The 24,240-nt window shown below is 47.4% G+C and overlaps 1 protein-coding gene across 1 annotated transcript; it reads left to right on the forward strand.

Annotated features, from left to right (window-relative positions):
* The first annotated feature begins 1,478 nt into the window (after positions 1-1,478).
* LOC104689393 lies at positions 1,479-10,746 on the forward strand. Its single transcript, XM_010399478.4, has 6 exons — positions 1,479-1,922; positions 2,759-3,037; positions 4,482-4,730; positions 7,904-8,038; positions 8,639-8,758; positions 10,189-10,746. The coding sequence occupies exons 1-6, from the start codon at positions 1,862-1,864 to the stop codon at positions 10,347-10,349; spliced, it is 1,005 nt and encodes a 334-aa protein (XP_010397780.1). The 5' UTR covers positions 1,479-1,861; the 3' UTR covers positions 10,350-10,746.
* The last annotated feature ends 13,494 nt before the right edge of the window (positions 10,747-24,240 follow it).

Here is a 24,240-nt window from a genome sequence, read left to right on the forward strand (position 1 = left end):
AGAGGGAGACGAAATACAGGACACTGCAATGTCACAGTCGTGCAGAGTCACTTCTGTAACAGCAGAGCGGCAGCAGAAAGGCCGTATCTTTCTTGGCTTTAACTGCAAATGTGTAAATGGGCTCTGGTCTCGTTGGCTGGAAGAGAAGGTGAACTTGTGCTGGATTAGTCTTTATGCAGATCCAGTTTGCTTCTTGTTTTTCTGAGATTCTGGACATTTTGGGGTGCTGTTTTGAACCGAGCCTGCACATGCTGTCTGTTCTGTCTTGTGTCTCCCCCACAGCACTGCAAGCCTAAGCTCCACCAGCTTGCCTTTCAAGCATGAAGGTGAAATGAAGTTGAATGTGCACATCCGAGGCAGATGGTTAGCCCCAGTCTTGCAGTGGTATTTGAGAGAGATTTTCTTCATGTTATTTCAGCAGTACAGAAGGAAATGAAAGTGTTTCTTACTGCAAATACTTTTTTCTCTCTCCCTTCCTCTGCACTGCTGTGAGTGTCTGAAGACTCACTTCACTGCTTTTCTCAGAGAAGTCTATTTCTGTCTCATCTTAGATCAGTTTAGGCCTGTCCTATGCACATATGATAAAGACAGCATATTGCTGTGATAGCCTTGAACCAAACTTGTAAGTTTGGGACACTTGGAGCAGGAGGTGAGATGTAATTGTCATTAATAACAAGTCACAGTGGCCAAACCAGTGGCTGAAATGTGGAATTTATCAAGCATAGCCAGATTGGTTGAAAAATGGTGCAGGCAAGGGTTTTACCCACTTGTCAGAAGTGTGTGTGTACACGTGAATCCACTGTATGGAGCTTCCTTAAGGGGCTGTGTCTATGTCTGTGTCCAGAGAAACAAAAGGATGAGGTTCCAGCTGCACCCTGAACCCAGCTGTTGCAGTTATTCCCCAGCACATCTGCTAAGCATCTGAAATCATCCAGATGTTGGCTGTAATGCTATAGCAGTTTACTTCCTCCAATGAGAGAGACAGTTCCTGCTATGTTGTTTGTGTAACCCACCTCGGCACAGTGCAACACCCAGTGTGCTTTAAGCCATCTCAAAAAGTGCCAAGTATCTGCCTTATGGGGCCCTCCAGATAACTGGTTCACAGTGTTTCTTCAGGATTGGCTTTTCAGTCTCATCTCTGAGATTTGCTGGGGTGGCAAACAGAGCTGGGGTGGCTTTCAGGCTACATTCAGTTTAGTTTTGCAATGTAAATTAATTTCCCATAAGTTTTACTCTTTGCCTGGGTGGCTGTATGAGCCTTTTCTGCGTGGCAGGTATCACTCAGTCACTAAAGGAGCCTGGCAAAGTTCACACTGGCAACACAGCCTTTGGGAACAGAAGGAGCGCCTTGTCCCACACCTCCTTCCTGCTGGTGAGATGTCAAGGAGCGATGGTTTCCAGTATTTCAGAAAATCAGCTGCTTTTCATGTGCAGTGCTTTATCTGATTGGACTGATTTCTCCTCCCTGGGTGGGGATGCTGCACTTCGATAAACTAGAAAAGGATGAAAGAAATAGGTACTTCTCCTTTGCCTGCTCTTGGCGTTAGCATCTTCCAAAATGGGGTGAGCTGACCAGGAGATATTTTTGCCTCCCCTCACCTCTCAGCCCTGTTCCCACTCTCGCAGCTACCTTTGAGCTGCGGGACTTTGCAGTGCACATTGTGGCTTGCATTGGCTCAGCCCGAGTTCAGTCACCCAAAACCTCGCACGTCTATTTTGAAACATCATTCAATCTGTCCGCTATGGAGTTTCTTTTCTTTTTTTTCCACTCTTGCTTCTGACATCATTTCCCGAACACTATATTCACCCAGCTCAGTAGCCAGATCATCTCCTCAGCATACGATGCACGGAGCTCTTTAAAATGGATTTCGGCTCTCCTTTTACTCTGCTCTGCTTGCTGATGACAATAACTGTTACTCAAGGTAAGTAGGATTTTTCTTTACGGGGTTGGCACAGATTTGCCTAGATGAGCAGACACCTTAATTTTGCTCCAAGATCTTTTAAGGACGCTACCAGATTTGGGGCGACATCAAATAGTGTAGCTGCTAATGCATGAAAGGGGAAGTCAGACCAGAGTAAGACAGGTTATTTTTCTAGTAAACGAAGGATAACTAACAATATTGTACTTTCTGAGTGTCCTGCGTCTGCAGAAGCTTTCCAGCGGGGAATGTAAGGTCCTTGTACGCAGAGTGCTGGCTGGAGAGCAATGTGGTCCAGCTCCCTACACTCGGTGCAACCTTGGGTTAGTCCCCAAGCTGCTGTCGCCCTGCCATTTACCCATCTCTGATTTACACACAACAACTTAAAAACGTGCAAGGGTACTGTGAGACCTGTTCAAGTTAAAACTGCGACCTTCCTCTTTGGGTGAAAGCAGCTGTGCACCTGCAGCTGTTGTTTCTGCTACCCTCTGTAACAGGTCCATGGCATTGATGCCCTGAGGACCTCTCTTTGCACAATCTCTCATCTCTGACAGGGGCTGGTAGAGTGGTAGATGGTCATCTTAAATTTATGGGGAGAAAAGACCAGCTGTTCAGCTTTTTGTGTCCCTGTGTGCATGGCGTGCACACCATTCCTGTGCTACTGAGGTGGGGGAAGTTGGACCTTATTGAAGGCATCCCACTCCTCTGATTTTTCAATCATTGGGGATCCAACCTGTCACTAGGGTTGGGTCTGTCCCTCTTATGTCTCGCCTGGGCATTTGCCTTCCTGGGAGGCAGCTGGGAGGGGATGGATGGACACAAGCTTGCTCTCCTTTCAGGCTCTGCCATCCGGACCACTGCGGTCAGCGGCGACTCAGCAGTCTTTTCTTTGGGAATCCAAAGCCTGCAGAACTTCTCCAGCATGAGCAAGGAGGATGAGAAATGCGTTACAAATGTCCTAAGTGATACTTTGTTGGCCAAGTGTGGCACTTCTGCCACTAGATGCCTGAACTTGGAGAACGGCTCCCTAGTGCTGAGGAATGTGGAGAAAGATGATGAAGGAAAATATGAATTTGTTTTTCAGAACAACACCAGAAGTTTTGCACTGGAAGTATTTGGTAAGTGGCCTTAGCAACAAAAAACTTTTGAACTTGGGAGCCTGGTTGGAAGCCTGATGCCTTGATATTCTTCCTAAGAAACTGTTTGAGCTTGCAGGAGCTATAGGTGCCTCTGGGAATGATGCCAGTCTCCCTCCTGTCCCCTATGGCCTCAGAATTCCTGCTCCCTTTGATGTGCCTGCTCATCCATCTGCAGGCAGCAAAGACAGAAACAAAGTCACTTCTGTACAGGATCCAGCTCATTGCTTGGGTTAATATGGAGAAGGCTTAGGAGGGTTTGTCCTCCTGCTGAATAGTGCTTCGGGCAGACAGAGAGCATTGCTCTGGTCCTCATCATCACCGCTCCTTTTGCAGGGCTTTCACTTACACAGGCTTCTAAGATAAATTGAAGTGTACGAAACTGTAATGAAAATGTCTGAGCAAACTGCTCTCAGTGAAGACAAATGATCCCTTACGCCTTTTGGGTGCAAACAGGCGGAACTGCTGTGCACAGTAGGTCAAAGATGTGACTCCTTGGTATGAAGAACAGGGGCTTAGACTGGAAGTAGTCAAAGACTGCAGAAGTGTCCTGGGTTTTACCTCCATTTCAGTGGATTTGCTTTGGGAACTTTTGCCTCCTCCTTCTGTTCTGTTGCCTCCCCTAAGCTAGGGAAAAACTTCCACAGCAAACATATTCCTGGAGGCAGGGAATTGTAACTGATGATGATGTCCTAGAATAAGAAAGTGATTTCTGAGGAAAGTTATTTCCATGGATGGATGTTCTCAGTGTTACTCCTGCTGTCATAAAACCATACCAGTTCTCTATCTAGTTTGTATTGGCAAATGTAGGAAATAGGTTTGCTATTGTAGAAGACTGAAAGAAAGAAGTTCAGGGAAATGTAGTAAGAGCAATGATCCATTGATTCATTCTAAAATGTCCTAGTCTGGGTACCCCATCTAACTGCAGGTGTCTTGTGTTCGTAGCCATGTTGGCCATGGTTTGCACCAGCTCCTCTCTAAAATGGGAGAAGGGGCAGAGGGACAGCAAAAGTACAAACCTCTGGTGGAGGAGAGGGCTGAGACTCTGTTATCTGCTGATTACAGAGGAGGGCTCTGGCTGGCAAATAATTTGGATGTTTCTACCATCCCCTCAGACCAGGGACTTCTATTTTTTGGTTTTTTTCAGTGTCAGTAAGGAAAACGAAGAGATGCCACATTTTGGTGGCATCCCCAAAACAGGGACCAAGAGTCACTAGCAGGGTGGGCAGTGGTAAGCATTTCAGGGCAGAGTGCAGGCACTCAAGAGTCTGGTTACTTGTTTTTCTGCTCCCTTTATACAGTAAATGTGGTGGTACTGAGACTGCTGGTAAGGGATGCTTCTGTCCAGCTCATGTTCACTGCTGAGTCTTCTCCTCACCTCTCTCTTTCCTCCCTGTTCCCATTGCCCCATGCTGTGTGTGACCAGAGTTGACCATTGGTATCCAGTGCTTCCCTGATGGGACTGCAGAGTTGTCCTGCAACGTGGCCAGCAACGAGAACATGGTCTTTCGGTGGCTGCTGAATGGCACCCACCTGAATGCTGAGGGGGCTTGCATTAAGAATGCTGGGAAAATGGTTCACCTGGACAAAACTGAGCCTGGGAAGTTTGTATGTGAAGTTTTGAAGGGGAGCCATGTCACAAGGACCAGGCCCATTACACTGTCTTGCAGCTACGGTGAGTAACAGCGTCTCCAGAAAATCTTCCTTTTGGTCTCTTGCAGCAGCAAACCGAGTTGTTGGTGTCCTCAAAATACCAAACTCTTCTCTGGCATCTGCCTTTTATATTTACCAAATCCTGCCTTTAGAAAGTGACCCCTTGGTTTCCTTCTCCCTCTCGGGCCTTGGACTGACACAGCCTGCAACCACAGATGGGATAAGTTTGTTGAGAAAGTTCTTTTACCCAGCTCTGCAGCAAGGATGGATCTCCATCTGTCTCTTTTCCCACTTTTTGGTGATGGAGATTTGCACCCTTCTGTGCACCAATCCTCTATGCTGCTTTAGAAACACAGGCTGCTTCCTACTCTGAAAAGCATCCATGACCCAGATGCTTTCCAGTTTCTGTGCATCCCCATAAAACCCCTTCCCCTAGTTCAGCCCTGTTGCTGCTGGACTCAGTTGAGGTGTTTTGACTTGTCTCTTCTCCCCTTATGTAGGCCTGAAGCATGAAAGATTTGCTGATCCATACAAATGTCTCTCCATCAGCCCCATACCATCAGGAGTGGGTAAAGACACAAGTCATTTACTGATAGAATGTAGGGGTTTCTTCCCCTCCATATTCTTGCTCAGGCATGTAACTCTGCGAGAAGGCTGAGACTTTATCCATTTGCAAACTATTCATAAATGCTGAGTATTCTTCTTGAATGAGGCCAGAGTTTAATGAGACAGAAAATCTGGATCCTTGGGTATAATTTGATTTGCACCTCCAGTAGTGAAGGTTGTTCTACTCTCCGGCAGCAAAGATGGTTATCAAAGCTACATCAAAGCTACAGACATAACTTAACCATAAGGTTTTTGACAAATTTAGCTGTAATTAATTTAATCATCTTTGCCACTAAAGAAACTGTACTCTAGCATTTTAGAAACGCTCCAGCTCCATGGCAGATACTGTCTGTTTTTCTGTGGCTGGCATGCAGCTGGTGTGAAAGCAAACTTCCTGACCTAAACCCTGTGTCCTGTGTGGAGGCATTCAGCACAAATGCTGTGGGCTGTCCGTGCCTGGTCCTGTTGGCACCACTGGCCAATCTGTGCAAATTTGGCATTTGTGGCTGTGGAGCAGTGATCTGAATTTTGCCCAGTTAAATTGGTTGGAGGCTGTTCAGTGCAGTCAGACCCAAGCTGGCTGAGGCACTGGGGAGCGAGGATGTGAACATCCGTGAGCTGTTCAGTCAAGCCCTGTGATAAATCACACAAGTGCTGACAGATTCCATGGTTGATCCTAGGTGGCTGCCCAGTCCCTGTTTCCTCTTGGAAAGCTCACGAGGGAATTTAGTGATAGCTCTGTTGGGATGGACACACACATGGATGTGTATTTGGAAGGAAAGCGGCAGCAATTCCACTTTTTAGTCACCAAATGCAACCACATTTCTAAAAAGTGAATTAAAGCAATTCTGAATACCAGTAAAATGAAGAGGGAAATGGGTTCATTTAATTTAATTGGAGGCTAACTAATTATTTTTGTGGGATATTATTTGCTCCAGGCAAAGGGCTGAATTTAGTTTTTCCGCTGTAGGTATAAGATCAGTGTAAAAACGTCCATTTGGGCAACCTGTTGGCTGATGAAATTAATTTTGAGTAATTGTTACCAAAAAGCAATTTGGCAGAAATGCCGTAAACGTCCCAGGCAACAAAGGGCTCTGAACACAAAGAATTCAGAAGTTAAGGAGTCAACATATATAAAAGACTTTCATTGATTAATCACTTGTTCATTGCTTATTTTTAACACAGTAATTTATCTCAAAAAGACCTTATTAACAAGCAGCAAATTTTTAGGAAACAGATGCAGGAAAAAATTTCCCACTTACACTTTTGACAACATTCTCTACGCTTATATCAACTAAAATCATTCAGTAAATTATTTCAGAGTTGCTGAAAATTTTTAATTTTGAATATGGATTTTTTGGAACTTGGTAACTCTTCTTAAAAAGACTGGAACAAGCACTCTGGAAATACCATGAGCACCTGTGTGCAGTTGTTTTTACCATCCTGGTGAGTAGGTAGAGTATGATGGTGTGTAGTATATCCTGGAACACTTAAAATTCTTCCTAGTCTCTGGAGACACGGAGCAATTAGTGCTTTTGAGAGCTTGAAAATAAGCTCCAAATGAGCCTGTTGGTTGCTGCAGTGCAGTGCTGTGCTGTGCAGGCGTGTGTGCTGCTGAAAAGGAGTTAAATTATTCAGAAAGGGATGGCACAGGCTTACCTAAGGAGTTTCAAGGAATTTATATTCTCGTTAAAGTGGAGCTGCATGGGGTTTTTTGCATATGGGAAGGAGAGTTTTCCTAGTGGCTACCCTAGGTTGGAGCAAATTGTCTCAGTGAAGGAGCAAGCCTGGATGGGTCTCCCTTGTGCATGTCTGTGATGCCCTCTACCAGCTGCCTGCTCAGCAGCAGCGAACGTGTAGGTCTGCCCTGTCAGAGCAACCCTGAACAAGGGCTGCTGAGCTGGGTAATAATTACCACTGACTTGTGCTGCCCTTCTGCTCAGCCATCTGCAGCCCTCACTCCTGCTGCGTGTTCCGCACACTCCTGGCTGGGCAGGGGAACGGAGCGGAATCCTTCCCTGAGCAGCAGCGGAGTCGGGGAAGGATTTTTTTTCCTACAGCTCTGGCTCGAGTGGCCAGTCTTTGGTGCCTGAGGCAGTGCAGGCTCTGATGAGACTTGCTCTGGGGTTGGTGCACTCATTATGCGGTCTCTGATACTCATAAGCGGAGTCTCTGATACCAGCTCTGAGGATAGACTCTGCAGCTTTTCCTTCAGCTTCCTTAGGTCTCCCTCCTCAGCTGCCCGTTTTCGTACAACTTGTTGAAATGTAGTATCTTTCAAACCACCACCCTCCCTGCTAAATTTGGTTAAAACTTACAAATTGCCGTGGATGCCAGTGGTCAGAGCAGGCAGAAGCGAATGCGCACAGCTTAGGCACACAGGCCTCTTCTCCTAATGAAAAATTTCATGCTATAATTAAACAAAGTGATAAAAATCACAAAGTGCCACCACTCACAGTATCAGCCCCCGTGATCCAAACCAAAGCAACAGTGACGTCCACATGCTCTAATCTGGCTGTAGGGTTTCTCCCACTGGGAGAAAGGAGCTTGTCCACCACGGTACCTGACAATGCTGTGTCCTTCTCGCAGACCTGCTGCGGTACCCGGGGTTCATTTACATCCTGGCAGGGTGTGCAGCCGGTGTGCTTATCCTGGTGGTGGCTTTGCCTGCAGCCGTATGTTGCTGCATGAAGAGGAGACACAAATTCATCCCAGTGCCTTCAGGTGAGTGGGGAATGCTGTGACCCCCTGGGGATGAGTATTGGAGAGGACAGTGTTTGTGCAGGCTGGGGTTGACATGGCTTTAGAGTAAACTGGGGTCAGCTGGGTGGCTGCTTGTCCTGCAGCCTGTCCTCCCTTGACCTGGTAGAGCAGAAGTCTGCTTGCTGGTAGGCAGCTCTTACGGCTAGCAGGGTCTTGAATTAAACCCCACTTTTCCTTTACTCACCTCATACTTGTCACCATGTGCTCCTGGCCAGAAAAAAACCCACAACAAAACTTTTCCTATGGGCAATAACATTGAACCTCATTCAGGTGTGATCCCAAAATGACCTGAAGGTTTCTGATGGCACCAGTCAGCACCAGTCCCTGAGTGCAATCTGCCCGTGCCACCTCAAGCTGTGATCCTGCCAGCATGGCCAGGCTGGTCTCTGTCAGGTTGGCAGTGGCCCTCCATTCTCGGCATCTGTCCGCTCTGGGAGTGGAGCCAGTGCCACATGAGGAGGGGACACAGACACGTGTGGGGGGTCTGGCCTCACAGCAGACCTGCCGAGGCTGGGGGCGTGGGAGGCCTCTTCCTTCAAGTCTCTGGCTTTGGTTTTACAGAGGAGGAGAAGGATGATGGATTAACAATGTCAGTGGTGTCCAGCGAAGGCATGAAGAGTCCCCCCAATGGAGACCGTGTCGAGGCTCAAGCTGCCCAAACTGACCATCCTCCGAAGCCTGGTGAGTCCAGTGACTGGTGTGAAGTCAGACAGATACCTTATTTAGGAGGGACACAGTGTTTGTGTGCGGCTGGTGGGGGTGGAGGTGACAGTAGAGAGGGGCCTGGGACATGCCAGCACAGGGAAGGTGCTGCAGCTTGTCCAGGAGCTGCAGCAGGGCATTTTTCAGTACCTTACTCATGCCATGAGAGGTAGGGGCAGCCATCCCACAAGCATCCCACAGAGGGTGCTGCCAGCAGGCTGCAGACTGCCTGTTCTGCTATCTCCCGTGTTAAAACACATACCTCAAAACCAGCAACCCCCCCAAACTCCCCCAAGCAGTTTTCCTGCAATTTTCTCAGCCCTCTCCCCTTCTCATCAGTAACGTTTTATAAAAATCGGTGTTGTTTTTGTAAGCAGTAATCTTCAGGACAGCATGAACCAATATGCTGAGCTGTAAACAGAGCTAAATCCCATCAAAGCCAGAGGCTTGTGTATTTTCTTAAATTGAGGCTGAAGTGGGAATATGGTCACATTTTAAATTCTTCAAAGAAATTGAGCATAAACCCCCACAGCTTTAGCACAATATGGTCAAGAGAGTGCAGTGATAAAAACCCTTCAGATATCTCCTGTTCTGTAAGTGCTTGATATTAATACTCCATTTTTTGCATTATCTTTCCCTCAGTTTTGTTACCCAAATAAAAATGCTGGCAACGCCTTGCCTAGTAATGCACCATCATCAGCTGAAGTAGGTTTAGCAGAGATGTCATGAACTGGAGCAGCGTTACAGAGGTCATAGCCTGGTCTCAGCACTGCTGTCTCCATTTCTGGTGTCCTTCACTGTACTGTGCACAGCCTCTTGTAGCTTGGCTGTGCTCTGTGTGTAACCTTGGATGCTCTTTGCTCTGCTTTTAAAATATTAAATGCTACTCATGAAGATAGAGCAAGAAAGAGGGGAAAAAAAAAAGTCTTTCAGGTCATTGTTTAATATTAATATACTTCAAGTGTAGAGCTTTTAATGAAAAATTCACACATTAGAAGTTTGACTAAAAAAGTAGCCCATATTTAAATTTTTTACAATTAAGGAAAAAGCAGAGGTATGCGTGGAAAGTAGGTGAGAACATACTAAATGTATGCTCTTAGCCAGCTTTAATTATTCAGATGTAAGAGAATAGATTTGGCTTTAATATTTTGGTACTAAAGGTTTGGTACTAGCAGTACTAAAGTACTTTGGTATTAAGAGGCCAGACACCTTCAATACCAAAGTGCTTTAAGGCATGATGGATAGCTCAGTAAATGATTAGTTACAAAGAACATTGAAATTTGACTTGCAGATGCCTGGCGAGGGGACTGAGTGGATCAGGCACCCTGCAGCATTAGGTACCAGGGGAAGAATTTCTATGAGGGTGAGCCATAGTGTGGGCACTCATGAACCATTTCTCCCTTTTCCAGATGCTGCCCAGATTGGTCAAGGTGTTGAGCCCCAGCCACTGGCAGAAGAAAACTTACCAGTGCAGATAGAAGCTGAGGAAATGCCGGATCCTGAGGTCATAGTTGATATGGAAAGCCAGGAAGATGCCTCAGACTGTTTCCCGGATCCAACTGATGACTGATCTGACATGCTTGCTGTTCCACCCTGAAGCCTGTGACACTTGTCCTTTGCATCCCATAGTCTCACTGTGTCCGGAAAATGTTAGCAGGGAAAAGATGTTAGGTGTCAGACCTTCTAACCTCATTTAAAAAGAAAAAAGAAAATATAGAGAAAAGCACACGTGTGGCTGCAAGGCTGCACTGCCGTGGCCTGGCAGGTTCACTAACAAATAAAACCGGGCAGCTCTTTGATGCTTCGCCTGATAACAGAGCTGCAGCTAAACTAAGGAGCCCCAAGGGACAGCCTGGAATGAGACGGGCGGCTCCTCCTGCTTCCTGCCCACCCCATGCCTTGCCGTGTCTTTGCCAGCCAGGGGCAGGCACTACAGGCAGGTTGAGGTGGCCTGCCAGTCCCAAGGCAGAAACCAAGGACCTGCCAGAGATTTCCTGAGAAAGCCTCTTCTCGGGAGACTTCAGGGCATCTTTTTGCAGGCCCTGCCAAGGAAGCTCAAAGGAGGTCTCAGCTTGGTATCTGCCGTGCCCGGTGCTTATCTGAGTCACTCCTCTGAGCTCCAGACCCTGTGATTTGGCCCTCACCTCTTGCTGCCTGGAGCAGGAGCAGTGGTGGCGGCTTGAAATTTGACTTGCAGATGCTGTGTGTAGATCTGGGGTGATTCTGGCTTTGCTCACCTCTTGGTGCCCCAAATGACAGAGGGTACAGGTGACCTTTCACCAGAACCCAACTGCTTGGGCTGCCCCTGAGCTAAGCCAGCGCTGGCACTCGCTTGCTTGCCTGCAGCAGGAGGGGGCCGGGGGCTTGGGGCTGCAATTTTGGCAGAAACCTTGATTTAATGCTGAGATTGTTTATCAGTGCAAGCATTAGTGCCTTTAGTGTAATGGTTTAGCTACTGCAAGCTGATGAAGGTGGCCATCTGCCTGTGCATGTGGGCTTGTTCGGCACTGTGCTATTTGCACAGACAGCAGCAATTTATAGAATCTCTTAGGTAAGTCTTGCTGCTACGCATGTGCTGTTCTGCTCAGGGGAGGAGTGCCTGTGGAGCAGCGGGGGTAGACCTGCAGGGAAGAAGGATGTGGTGAGGAGAGGGCAGGGACTCTCTCATGCAGCAGGTAGCTGGGTCCCAGCAAAGCTGCCAGGGGCTGCAGGGAGTGCTGCAGGATGTGCTGCCAGAGCAAGGTATTTACTGTAAAAGACAATTTTAGCAGTCAGGGTGAGGTGTTAAATTGGTTGTCGGTGTTAAATTAGCCTGCTGGGCTAGAAAGGCATGGTAGAGTAAAAGCAGAGATGGTACAGATTGGGACCAAAAAGGATGGGAAGGTATGTACTGTGTTCCTCTCCTCCCTTGCCATTTCATCCCTATTTTATATTGTGCTGACAGTGTGAATCCCTTGGAAATGGATTTAAGACATGCCTGGTGAATGCCATCCAAGGAGGGCTGCGAGCACCCCAGCAGAATCCGAACTAAACCCAAGGCTTCTCTCCCAGGTGAGGGAGCTGGCGGGAAGGCTGCACGCTTCCCTGGGAGTCCTTCATCTCTGTGTACTTGCCAAGGCTCTGCATCAGTGACACCCAGCCACAGGTGATTGTTCTCCTTGTTTCCTTGTCCCGTGCTGTGTTGGTGGTGATTCAGCCTGCCTCTGCTCTTAAAGGCTGCCATAGGAATCAGATTTTCCACGGTGAGAGGGAGGTGATAATTCTTTTCCTTACGGTGCTGTTCTAACTCCTTTCAGTATAAACATTCCTCAGAGGCTGTGAGTTGAATGACAAGAGTGTGACACAGAGCTCTCGGGGTGGCAGCACAGAAGCAACGATGCTGGGTGAACTGTGTCACCGGGCCAGTGTCACCAAAAGGGGGACAGCCAGCTTTGCTTCACTTTTGCACTTTCTGGCAGGGGCAGGAGGGGACAGTCGACTCCAGCAGATGCTTCAAAGGCTGAACAGTGCTCTGAGCTGCACTGGGGAAGGTGGCAGTGTTTCAGTGCTGAGGCTGAGAGAGCTGCCAGCCTTGTCCTGCTGGGCTGGTGCATCCCGGCTCCAGCTTGTCCTAGTGCTGCCTTCCTGCTGCCAGCCCTGGGAGGGCTGCGGGTGCCCAGCAGCAGTGAACACCACCATTGTTGTAATCCCAGTCCTGGAAGGATTTTTCCCGTTGAGATGGGAGTCTGAGATGCGAGAGGTCTTTGTGAGACAGATTGAACCATGGCTGATTTTCTCGCCTTTACAGCTGAAAGTGCCGTTCAGCAACGGGGCAAAAGTTTCTGTTACTGTGAGGTCAGGAGAGAAGTGATGCAGCCTGTGCTCTTCCTTTAACTCTGTGTTCATGCCCAGCTATTGTCCTTTTTTGGTGGTTTTTTTTTTTCTTTTTCCTTTTTCCCTGTGATTCATTTTATTCCAAATAAAAAGATCTGTTTTCTACCTTGTTTCAGAAATGTTTAAGTTTTGTTATTTAATAATTGTCTCTTTCTGGTTTTTACAGGAAGTACAGGCTTGTTTTCAAATTTATACACAGACAAATAAAAGCAAGGTGATAACAAGTTACTGCTGGCTAGAGCTGACTTGGGTGGTCAAGGGCAGAGAGATCATGAGGACATTCATCTGAAGTCAGCCCAGGAGAGGCTGTAGGAGAGTGGCATATAACTTGTCCCTGGGCATGGGTGATCCCATCCTGCAGCCTGTAAACCCAGCACTCCGAGGAGCCATCTGCCTGAATTTGCAGGTGTTTTCCAGCCTGTGGTGCTGCATCTCCCAGGAAACAGCAGGGACACTTCCTGGCCTGGGTCTGACAGAGGAACGGGGTACGGATGGGCATGGTGCTGTCAGGAATCTGACCAGAATCAGACGTGCCTGGGCTGCCTCCGTGGGGCTCCTGGTAGCTTTAGTGAGGCTGTGCCATGCCAGCCCTGCCCTCTCTGGGTTGCTGAGAGAGTCCTTGGTGTCAGGGTGCCTCTGGCCTCCTCTGGGGAGCTGGTGCTTTCCAGGTGATGGGAACTGCCAGTCACTGTCCTCTCCGGCCACTGGTCCTGACTGGGGAAGGCTGGGAGTAGTGCAGCTTCCACCCCTCTGCTAATCAAGTGCTGGCAGGACAAGGGGAGCTATGCTTTGTGGGAAATGTGGGTGTTTTGGGATGTGATATCCACCCACCAGTGGTTTATAGCACTATACAGAATGGAGGTTTAGATTTGTATCTGTGTCAATGCTTCATGGTGGGAAGAGAGGAGTTTGCTTGTGGCATGTGCTAAGCAACAACTGACATGAAAAGCAATATGTAATCTTTTCATCATGTAATTCATTTAGTTTATGAACATAAAAGGAGAGCAGAGAATGAACTTAATTGACTTAAGATCAAAGTGAAAGCAAAAGCAAGCAAGAAATGTGTTGTAGAATGGTGAGCAGAGAAAGGGGAATGATCCCTGTAGATTTCTTTTAGCATTCAGGATGAACTCATCCCCACAAAATTCTCATGTCAGAAAAGCTCCCACATCCCAGTAATGAAACAGTGCTCTGTTTTTCAACCTCTACCACAGGCTGCTCTGCCTGATGTCCCAAGGGTTGTGGATGTAGCCCTTGGGGTGCTCCCTCAGAGCCCAGCATGGGAGCTGAGGCAGCAGTTTGTGTGGAGCTGCAGGACCAGCCCTCCCTGTTACCCTCAGCTCTACAGGAACAATGGAGTAGAAGCTGGTGAGTCTGAGGGCAGATAGACAAAGCTGATAATGGTCAGCTTACAACAGCAGATGAAGCATTTGTACTGAAGAGAGATGCAAGCAGTGGTTGTGTGAACTTCTGATAGAAATCTCTGTGTAGTTGAAAACAAAGCTCTAGATTTTAGGCATGTACATGGTAAGCTCATGTCACTTTTCATGAATTATTGCACCTCATTTCAAAACAAGCAAACAAGAGGTTCATGTGTGACTCAGCTGTAGAAGGCACTGTCACAGATAGATATATTTAAAACCATTTCCAGCAAATTCTCGTGGTGCTGTAAGATCCAAACTGTAGGTATTATTACCATCAGGTGAGAAGGAGAGAGATGCCCCACAGATTTCCGTAGGTAAACACACAGAACCGGTACCAGAAGTGGGCAAGAAAGGCAGCGTCACCCATTTCTGCCTGAGGTGGAAGCAGAATTCCGTGATGTGTCATTGCAGAAGCTTGGATTAGCATATGGATATTGCTTGTTCCTTCTGCTCCATGCCTGGGTGCAGTGAAACCCTGCCTACACTTCACCACCCTGAGCACATACAATGCACCCCTCTCATCCTCTGGTGTAAAGCAGGCTGGGAAAGCCCATGACCAGCCATTGGGGACCCTGGGACCTTTGACAACTACTGCGTCCTGCATTGGTTTTGTTCTGAGTAAACGCTGCATTTCCTTTCTGCAAGATTACATTACTCATCTCTCAGGCAGAGGATGTGGCTGCAGACAGCTGGGGAGTCTTTACCGAGAACCTAGAAGGCCCTAAGCCCTTCTAAAGGGCAAGCAAGCAAATCATAGAATCATAGAATCATAGAATCATAGAAATGTTGGGGTTGGAAGAGACCTTAAAGTTCATTTAATTCCACCCCCCTGCTGTGGGCAGGGACACTTTCCACTAGATCAGGTTTCTCAGAGCCCCATCCATCCTGGCCTTGAACACTTCCAGGGATGGGGCAGCCACAGCTTCCCTGGGCCACCTGTGCCTCACCACCCTCACAGAATAGGATTTCTTCCTGATACCCAACCTAAACCTACTCTCTTTCAGTTTGAAGCCATTGTCCTACGTCCTATCACTGCATGTCCTTGCTGGCAGGTGTTGTTTTAATTATATCAACATTAACTTAACTTTGGTATGATCACTTAGCAGATTTCTTTGGGCTGTGCAGGACCACAGGGAAGTGCAGCAGTCTTTCTGGCTGCTCTCCCTTGAATGGCACTCCTTGAATTGGTGGCTCCAGGTGGCTGAAGGGCTGAAGTGAAGCTCTTGGTCGGCTCTGGGGCTGAGACAGCCCCAATTCCAGCCCTCTGGGTCACCACCAAGTGAGCTGGCTGAGACGCAGAGTGTTGATAGGGTCTGAAGAAACTGTTCCCTGCCTATACCAAAGCAGACTGCCTGGAGGGCCAAGGATGTTGAATGATCAGGAAGATGAGGGAGTTGGGGTTGGGCCACAGAGACACCCACCCTAAAGAGCACTTCAGGGTGTTCCAATATGGCTAAACCCCTGAGCTGGAGAGGAAGTACGTTCCAGCGGTATGTGAAGAGCACAGAGCAGCTCTGCCTATGCATGCTGATGGCATCGTTGTCACCTTCATGAAGATATTTCCTGCCTGAGGTGGGATTTCAGCCCCAAGCAGCTTCTAGTCCCTGAGGTTCCCCCACTCTCCCATCAAGCATGAGGTCAGCAGGAACCTGACTTTCTAAAATCATTCATTATGCTTGCAAGTTTGTGTACCTGGCACAGCTGTACTGTGCTCATTGTGCCAAACACTAATGTAAGGAAAGTTCCCATCTGCAGAGGTAGAAAATACGGGTCAGCTTAATTTTAAATTGATCTATTTTTCTGGTTAGCATATTCTGTGTCACACGTAGCCAATATCCATGATAAAATACTGAATGGGGCTATAGTCTAAAGTGTGTGTTTTATGGCTAATATAAATATAGTTACTATTGGAAACTCTATGCAGAATTTTTAAAACTGATGATGGTTACTGATAGTTTTAGTATTGTCTAACACTACAGAAACTAGATGTATTACAGACCAAGAATTACTTGGAGGCTGTTTTCAGCAAATCTTTTGGAATTGCAAATGCAGTACATTAGAGAGAATTATTGTCTACTCCCATATCATATGCAAATGGAATAAAGAAGTACAGCTGGGTGCCTATCCTCCAGCCAGCACTGCTGTCTCATCTTTGGTTTATACAACTTCGTCTTTCAGGGCAAAACATATTTTCCCAAAACTAAGGAATGAAGCAGTTTTAAAAGCTTTTTTTTTTTTTTTTTTTTGATACTGAGAAATCATGTAACAAGACGTCTTCAAACAAACAAATAAAAAAGAAAGAAAAATATCTTGTGATGGTGTTTTTGTCTGCGTGAAGAGAATTGCAGTAGTGACATTGACAGGATGACTTGAAGCAAAGAGCACTAAGAGTTTGTGTTGCACTCCTGTGAAAGCTTTCAATCACAGAGCAATAGGCATCAGATTTCTCCTCTGAAACAACAGGCAAACCTATGTCGAGGGAATTTGGGACAGCCAGGGTGGGATTCAGAGCTGTGTGTGAAGGGGCATTCACATCGAGCCAACGGGAGAAGTTGGTGGAGGCTTTCCCGAGGGGGCACACCGAGCCAGGAGCAGGAGCACCTGCAGGGTGTGACAGTCTGAACCTGGAGCAGGAGCACTGCTGGGTGGAACAGCCTCTGCTGCTGCTGTCTCTGCCGCGTCAGGATGAACCGTGACAGGACAGAAAGAGGAGGGCGATGAGGATGCAGATAGAGTGATTGCTGTGCAGGATCCAAAGGGAAGAAAGGGCACGGGCTTAATGACTGAGGGTACAGAAGTGGCGATGAGTAATGGCAGACAGAGATGCTTTTTCTTCCCTTAAATAGGTGGGGAGGCTGCAGGGGTCTCAGGCAAGGTCTGTCCTCCATCATCCTGCAAACTCTTCAGGCAGTATGAAATGTTGTCCTCCAGGAAGCTGCAGCTGCTGTTGCTTTCTCCTCACGCCTGCTCTCCCTGACGCTCGTCATGGATCGTGTTCCCCAGACAGATGCACTCCTCTGCTGGCGGTAGATCACAGCCCCCTGAGCCCCTCAGGCGATGCTTTGCCTGGGGCTGCAGGGACTCCTCACTCCTCTCTGTCGTTCTCCTGAGCCGTTTGCAGGGAATGTGCTGTGCTAATTTTGATAAGCCCAAGAAGGGGAGTAAACCCAAATCTGATAGCAGCCAACAGGAAATAAGCTTTCTTCTTCCCCCCACTCCTCATTCTAGCAAATCCTTTCCAGCATTTTTATCCTGATGTCACTTTTTGGAATGGGTTTTGCTAGATGAGATGGGAGAAGGGTGATGGAAAGGCAGGACTCCAGCCAGCCTTTTAGGTACCCTGAATACAGGTAAGAATGCGCCAGCTCTCTTTCTTTCCTGCGCACAAGTTGGGTCAGGATTTCTCTTGCTGCCATAGGAGGTCACGGTGAAAGCTGTGCAACTTCAGCTTCTCTTCTTATGTATTTCTGCCCAGCTGTCAAGAGTTTGGGACTTTTTCTTCAGATGATTTAGTCTGATAAGGAGTTTTGTTTCCCTGCCTTTTGTTGAGAGTTTGAAGCTTTGTTATCTGGCCAGTACAAAGATCTGTTTATAGCATTCTCTAGAGAACCAGATGCAGATGGAAAGGCCCTTCTTTGCTGGAGAGAAAATCAGTAGGAGTCAACATTGCCGTGAATTTTATCTCATCTATCTGAAAAAGCCCCGATGGTTAAAAACCTCAGCATAAGAGGAAAGTAGATACCTGTTTTTATACTGAATTACTGATGCTGCAGAGTTTAAAGGAATATCCAAGATAACACAAATAACCATGGCAGCTGTGGTTCTAACCCAGTGCATCTTACCTGTGAGGGCACAAGGCATGCACAGTAACTTTCCATTGAGGCTGCACTGCAAACTTCCTGCTCTGCAAAATGCCCGCTGAGGTTGGGCAAGTTTTTACTGTACATAGGGAACACGAGACACCTGGAATTAACAAAAAGGCTGCTCTTCCATGAATGAAGTGTGAAGGGGTGGCTGAAAAAAATGGTGACACCATCTGACTGTCAGGAATGTGACAGAAGGAGTTGGGCTGCAAGTACTGCCCTGGCAGAAATACTGTGGAAAGCCACAAGTTGCCACCCATGCCCTGGTGCTCACCTGCGTCACACAGAACATCCTGCACCTGCCTCACTGAGATCTTGAAAAGCAGAAATTCTCAGAAATGCAGTGACACAGCACCTTAGCCATTACCCTTCCTGGCAGACAACAGCAGCTGTGGGTCATAAATGTTTAGACAGACGGGCAGCTTTGTGCTTTCCCCTGCTGTGGAAAAAGCTCTTTGCCAACACTGCTGTGGTTCCTGCTACACATGTGGGGTGTGGACCCCAGAGCTGAGCCCATCCTGCCACTCTGTTGTCCCTGCACACTGAGGTTGCTACCTGGCAGGACTAGGTGAGGTGATGCATTTAAATGTAGGAACAGACAAACAGCAGAGAGGCCAAAAAGAGGTTCGCAGGGCACAGGAAAGTTGTAGGACCAGAGAAGAAGCAGGGGAAACTGAGCTGCAAAGTCAGGATCTGCACTGAGCAGGAAAGGACTTGTATTTTCACTGGATCTCATGGCCCCAGGTGTACACAGTGCAAAAAGCATCTGGATAAGTGGTGTTAAAGACATCAAGACACTTTTTCTTGCTTCAGAGAGCAGCAGCAAGACTGTGCTGACAGGTCATTGAGATGTTTCTGAGAAATTTATGTCTTAATTTCCCAGTAATAAGGGCCAAACCTCTTTATACATATATATGGGGCCACATAGTGGGCCTTTTGTTTTGCTTTCACACGTCCACTGTCTAATAAATAAACTACAGACATTTTTAGGATCCACAGTGATGCTTCAGAGAAGTTTATGCAGGGTCTTTTAGTAGAAAGGACATTTTATGCCCACATACATGCCTCCCAGGGGCTGCACTTGTAGGAAAAATGCCAACAATGTCTTGCATTTGAAGGGAAGACTTCCCTTTGTGTGTGGGAACTATATAAAGGCCATTCAGGGCCACTCCTAGGAATAAATGTGCTTAGTACTGAAATGTATTACCCAGTTGTTTGTGCTCAGTCTCCCGGATCACTTCTCAACCTCCCACCTACCCATTTCCAGCTGTCCTTCACTCCTCTCTGAATTTATAGCACTATAATAGAATAAAATATTGTACAAAACACCAGGTATGCATGCATTTGTTAAGCTGATGGTTTCTGGGGAGTGTCAGGTCTTGTCCAAAAGATTACTTAGACGGTAGCAACAGCTTGTCTTTCCTGGATGTATTTCTAGGAGCAGCTGTTCTTCTATTGTCATTCTCAGGTAGCTAGTCCATCCATTCTCTCATGATGAAGGGGCACATTGTCCTTAATACAGGTCTCTGTGTATTTACCACTGCTAAGACTAGAAGAGGCTTTTCTGGTCATTTATCTGGCTTCTGGTATAAGGCAGATTGATTGCAGCATGCCAACAAGCCAACACCTTTTGCAGCAGTAGTAATGCCACTGAATTTACTAGAATAAGAATGCTGAAAGTGAGGTCCTAATTCTAGGAACATTATAGGTGATGGAAAACATCAGCAAGACTGAAGTGCACCACCTGCAAGAATAACTGATGGGATGCTGCCATCTGCTCTAGCCTCAGTCGTTGCTGTGAACCACAGATTGTCAGACTGCTCGGTCTGAGGGGCTTATGTTCCTTCAGACCAGAAATAAAGGGTGGTTTTTGTGAGGTTTGGCTGTTGACACATGCTTACAGGTGGAAAAGAAGAAAATGAGTCTGAGAGAGAACACCTGGGGCTAAAGATTTAACGGCATGAAGCTGTGTTGGGGTGGGGGTTTAGGTTAGATAACAGGAAAAGGCCCTTCTCCCAGGGGTTTCTGGGGAGTTGGAATGGGCTTATTGGGGAAATGGTCACAGCTCCAAGTCTGTTTGAGCTAAAGGATTGTTTGGGCAATGCTGTCAGGTATATGGTGTGGTTCTTGGGGCTGTTCTATGCAAGGATGGGAGTTGAACTTGCTGATCTTTGTGTATCCCTTCCACCTCAGGATATTCTATGTGGGATTATGGATATCACAGGGGAATTTTGTCTCTTCAAATAATCAGCTGAGGACTATTCTGCATGACTCATGGTTTGAAAGCTTTTGCTTACCTTTCTGTAGAGAAGAATAAAAAGGTTAGTGCAGATAACTGTTTCAGTACACTACTGATAGTGTGTGTCTGTGTTTGTGTCACTATTTCTGGAATATTTCCATTGTGTACAGGCAGCTCAGTGCTCTCAGTTGACCCTGAGGCACTGAGTCAGCATCCCTGCCAAACCCTCGGTTAAAGCTCTATTTTCAGTTATTGTTCTTCATATTTGCACCACTTCATTCAAGCTGGAGTTCTTCCTTTCTTGACAGAAGTAAGGTGGAAGTGAGGAGGAGGCAAAATGTGTCCTTCATCAGCCAAATAGCTGAAACTTGATGTAGGACCCAGCAGTTCCCTGGCATTTCATAGGGCAGGGGCAACTCCACTTGCCAGGGCCGACTGTGCTTCTTCATGCTCCAGCCACTGCCCACAATTTCTCCTGCTTTGTAAAAAGCTACAGTAAAGGGGAATGTGCCATCAGGAAGCCCTCAGCTGCTATCCAGGGCAACCCAGATGGAGCCCAGCTGTTAGTCTTCCTGGCCAGGGTATAAACCCAGAAGAGCTTAGAAGAGTAAAGTTACCCTTCCCCAAAGCTTCCACTCCACATATTACCCATCTGACATTGCAATCAAAATCACATTTGCTCTTCTCTTCACACACTGTGTCTCATCGAGGGCCTGTCTTTGTGAGAAATTTAGAGGTGTGAAGGTCTTGGGTGATGTTTAGTGCAGGATGTCTGACTCACGTGCAAATGCCACTTACTGTAACCTAAGTTTCATACCAGAGAAGATGACACAAACTATCAGATGGGCTACAAATCTAGTTTTCAGTGAAGAGCATGCTAAGTGTATTTGTAGTCTTTCTTTTCCAGTAGATCAAATAGCAATTTTTTTTTTTTTTGTTTAATAAGCCTCAGCCATGAATGTTTATTGGTTCATCACCAAGGTGAGAACTTAGAGCTGGGAGCAGCTGCATATTGTCTCTTGAGATGTTGCCTTCAGATGTGGGGGGCTCTGTCAGCTTTACAAAGAAGTGTGGGTATGATACTTACATTCCCTGTGAGGAAACTGTGTACTGTCTTACAAAGAGCAGAAGTGTAAAGGAAAGAGCAAGCCACAAAAGCAAGCGTGTATGAATACAGCGCTTTGTGGCTTCCACAGTGGAAACAATGCCACAGAGAGATAGCAAAGATGTGCAAAGACACAGCCCACTGTCGTGGCTGTGCTCAGTCCTCTGCTCCTGTGTGTCAGAAGATGGGGATGTGTAGCAATGCAATGGGCTAAACAGGGCTCAAGCATCCTTAGCTTGATACTAAGGACAGGTTTAGCTGAAGGCAGGCCCAGCACCACCGTGCTAGGAGACATCTGCTTTTCTATCAGTGCCCTGGTTTTCTAGCTGGCTTTGTTTAATCCAGTGGTGTTACTTCCTGTGTGAGGAGAGAGCAGAAGAGTGAGAGAGCAGTGTTGTTAACAGGTCTGGCAGAGTTCCCTTTGTCCTGCCCAGCACAGCTTGGGTTGGTGTCTGGGCTGTGACCACACACAGCTCCAGCCACAGATCTCTCTGTGCCAGTCCCTCTGCCCTGGAGGGCATCTCTGGCTGGTGCAGGGGCTGCTCTGCCAGTGCTCTCTGCTGTAGTGGTTTTCAGGATGTTTATCTCATGCCACATCTCTGAAGGTACATGCTGGCTTCCAGAGCTCTGCTGTGGGAGAGATGCTTTGAGACAGAGCTTTCCAGAGATACCTTCAGACCCCTTCTCCTTAATGCCTTCTCTTGGGGATCTCCTTGAAGGGAAAACAGAGACATCAGTGCAGCAACTTAGAGTGCTTCCTTCCAAGTAACATCCAAAAAATCCCTTCCTTCTTCTAAAATGGGAATCAAAGCCCAGTCAGGACTGCAGCATGACATTGTCTTGCTCCTCAAGAGAGGAAGGGTAAAGCTGGCAGAATATTGACATTTCCCCACTCCTCATCTGTCAGGAAGATTGAGCTTAGACTCATGGGCTGCTTTGCCTTTATCCAGCTGGGTCTGATGGTGCAGGAGGTTTCTGACGCTGGTTAGAAAAGGGGCTGCTTTTGGGACGGACCATGCATGTGCCAGGATCTCATCAGGAATCCTTGCTGCAGGTGAGTGATGTGGCCCTTTGCAGGTTTGGCTGTGCTTTTGGCTTTTGTTACACTAAATCTCTAAGCAAGTAGATTCTGGGCACGTGCACCAAGGACTCAGGAATACCAAGGCCTGGTGTCACTTCTGTGATGTCCAGTGAACGTGGGACATCAGCCATTGAGCCCTCACCCCTTCCCTCAAGTGCTTCTTCACCGCTCACAGTAAGCTCATTTTTGGATAGACTTTTTATATCCTGTAGGAATAGTTTCTTGCTCCTGCCTACCTGTTGCCCTAAAAGAAACCAGGATGTTCGGTGTGCTGGTCTGCTGGACTGTAGGGGCTTTTGGTCTGACCCATTTCAGCTGTGAGTTTAGAAGGCTGGGTGTGGCATGTGGGCATGCCTAACTGATTAACTGGAAGTAGTGGCCTTCATTATGTATACAGGGAATTCTTTTACACCTGGTTCTACCACTGTGGAGCTTTGCCTGTCTTCTCTCTCTCACCTTCACGTAGGCACATGTCTTTCCATTTGCATTTCACTTCTACCACGGACAATCCCCACCCCAGCGTGTTGGCGGTGTGAGTGTGCCAGCAAACAGACAACGTGCAGGGGTACCCTGGAAGCAGCTGGGGACTTTGAGGGTTGTTGCCCTTAAGAAGAAGGGAGACAAAGATTAGCAGAGTGTGGGCAGTGGTTTCAGCATGCTGGGCCTCCCTCTGCTCTGCTTTATGGACCAAGCAAAAAACCACCAAAAAACGGAGGAGAAATTGGGGTTGCTGCATTTTGCCCAGGTTTCTTTAGGTGCTCGGGCTGGAAGCAGATGTGTCCAAGAGTTCAACACAGCTTGGTTGGCTGAGGACATACCTGGGTGTGGCAGCCCTTGCCCTCTGCTTGTTTTTTGCCGCAGAGGGTGGAGGTCAGGCACAGAAATGTGATCTTGCTGCTGTTGCTTCCTCTCTCCTTTTGTGTGTGCGTGCTTTGTAAGGAAACAAAAGCAGAAAGAAGGAAGAAACCTTGGTTTTCCTGCAAGGAGTGGTTTTTACCTCGTTAGTACCAGTTAAAAATTAAGCTGGAGAAGGGAGGTGTCTTACAAGACCTTCCTTTAATTTCAAGGAAGAGGAGTGAACGAACAAGAAAGATTTACCTAATATTGTACATTTCTAGTGCCACAGGTTTTCTTCTGACCTCTTTCTTGGCCTACATCTGTGATGAAAAGCTGGAAGATTTCAGTGGCTACTGTAGCAGAGGAATTATGCTGGTGAGGATAAGATTCAAAATCCTCATCAGTCCATCTGTTTCATATTGGAATCAGGAATAAAGACTTTATTAGCTTCTCACATGTTTTTGGACCTAGCTACTGTGCCTCCTCACAGCTCCTTTCCTCACTGTCTTTCCCACACCAGCCAGCTCCAGGGCTGGTTTTTGGCTAGATCAAGGCAGTGCTCTCACCCTCTTCCATGCTCATCCTTCTCACAGCTTGCTCAAACTGCTGGCCCTGGCTGCAGGATGCCTTTGTGGCTCTGGCCAGCCCCTCATGCACCAGATGTTGATGCAAAGCTGATCCTGATGGTTTCCAAGGGAAGTGTGTCTCCTTCCTAAGCATTGTCCAACAGCCGCCTGCTCCTCACTGGAGGTCTTGGGCTTGCTGTCCCCTTGCTGCTGCTGAGGCTGTGGGGGAGAATTAGGATTCCCATCATTGCCCCACCCAAAAACTGCATCCCTCCCACTAGGACGGTGGCTTGTGGATGCTGGAGCTGAGCTCTTTGGGTTTTTGAGGAGGACAAGGGCCCCATCTGGCCCTCCAGCTGGGTGGACAAACCTCCAGGGCATTCCTGCATTTTAGTGCCCATTTTCTTTGTGTCTACATGTTGCCTCCATGCTAACAAAACACCCTGTTGAGACTTATTTCCGCCTGTGCTAGA

This window comes from Corvus cornix, chromosome 1 (assembly GCF_000738735.6).
Source record: "Corvus cornix cornix isolate S_Up_H32 chromosome 1, ASM73873v5, whole genome shotgun sequence".
NCBI classification, from domain to species: domain Eukaryota; kingdom Metazoa; phylum Chordata; class Aves; order Passeriformes; family Corvidae; genus Corvus; species Corvus cornix.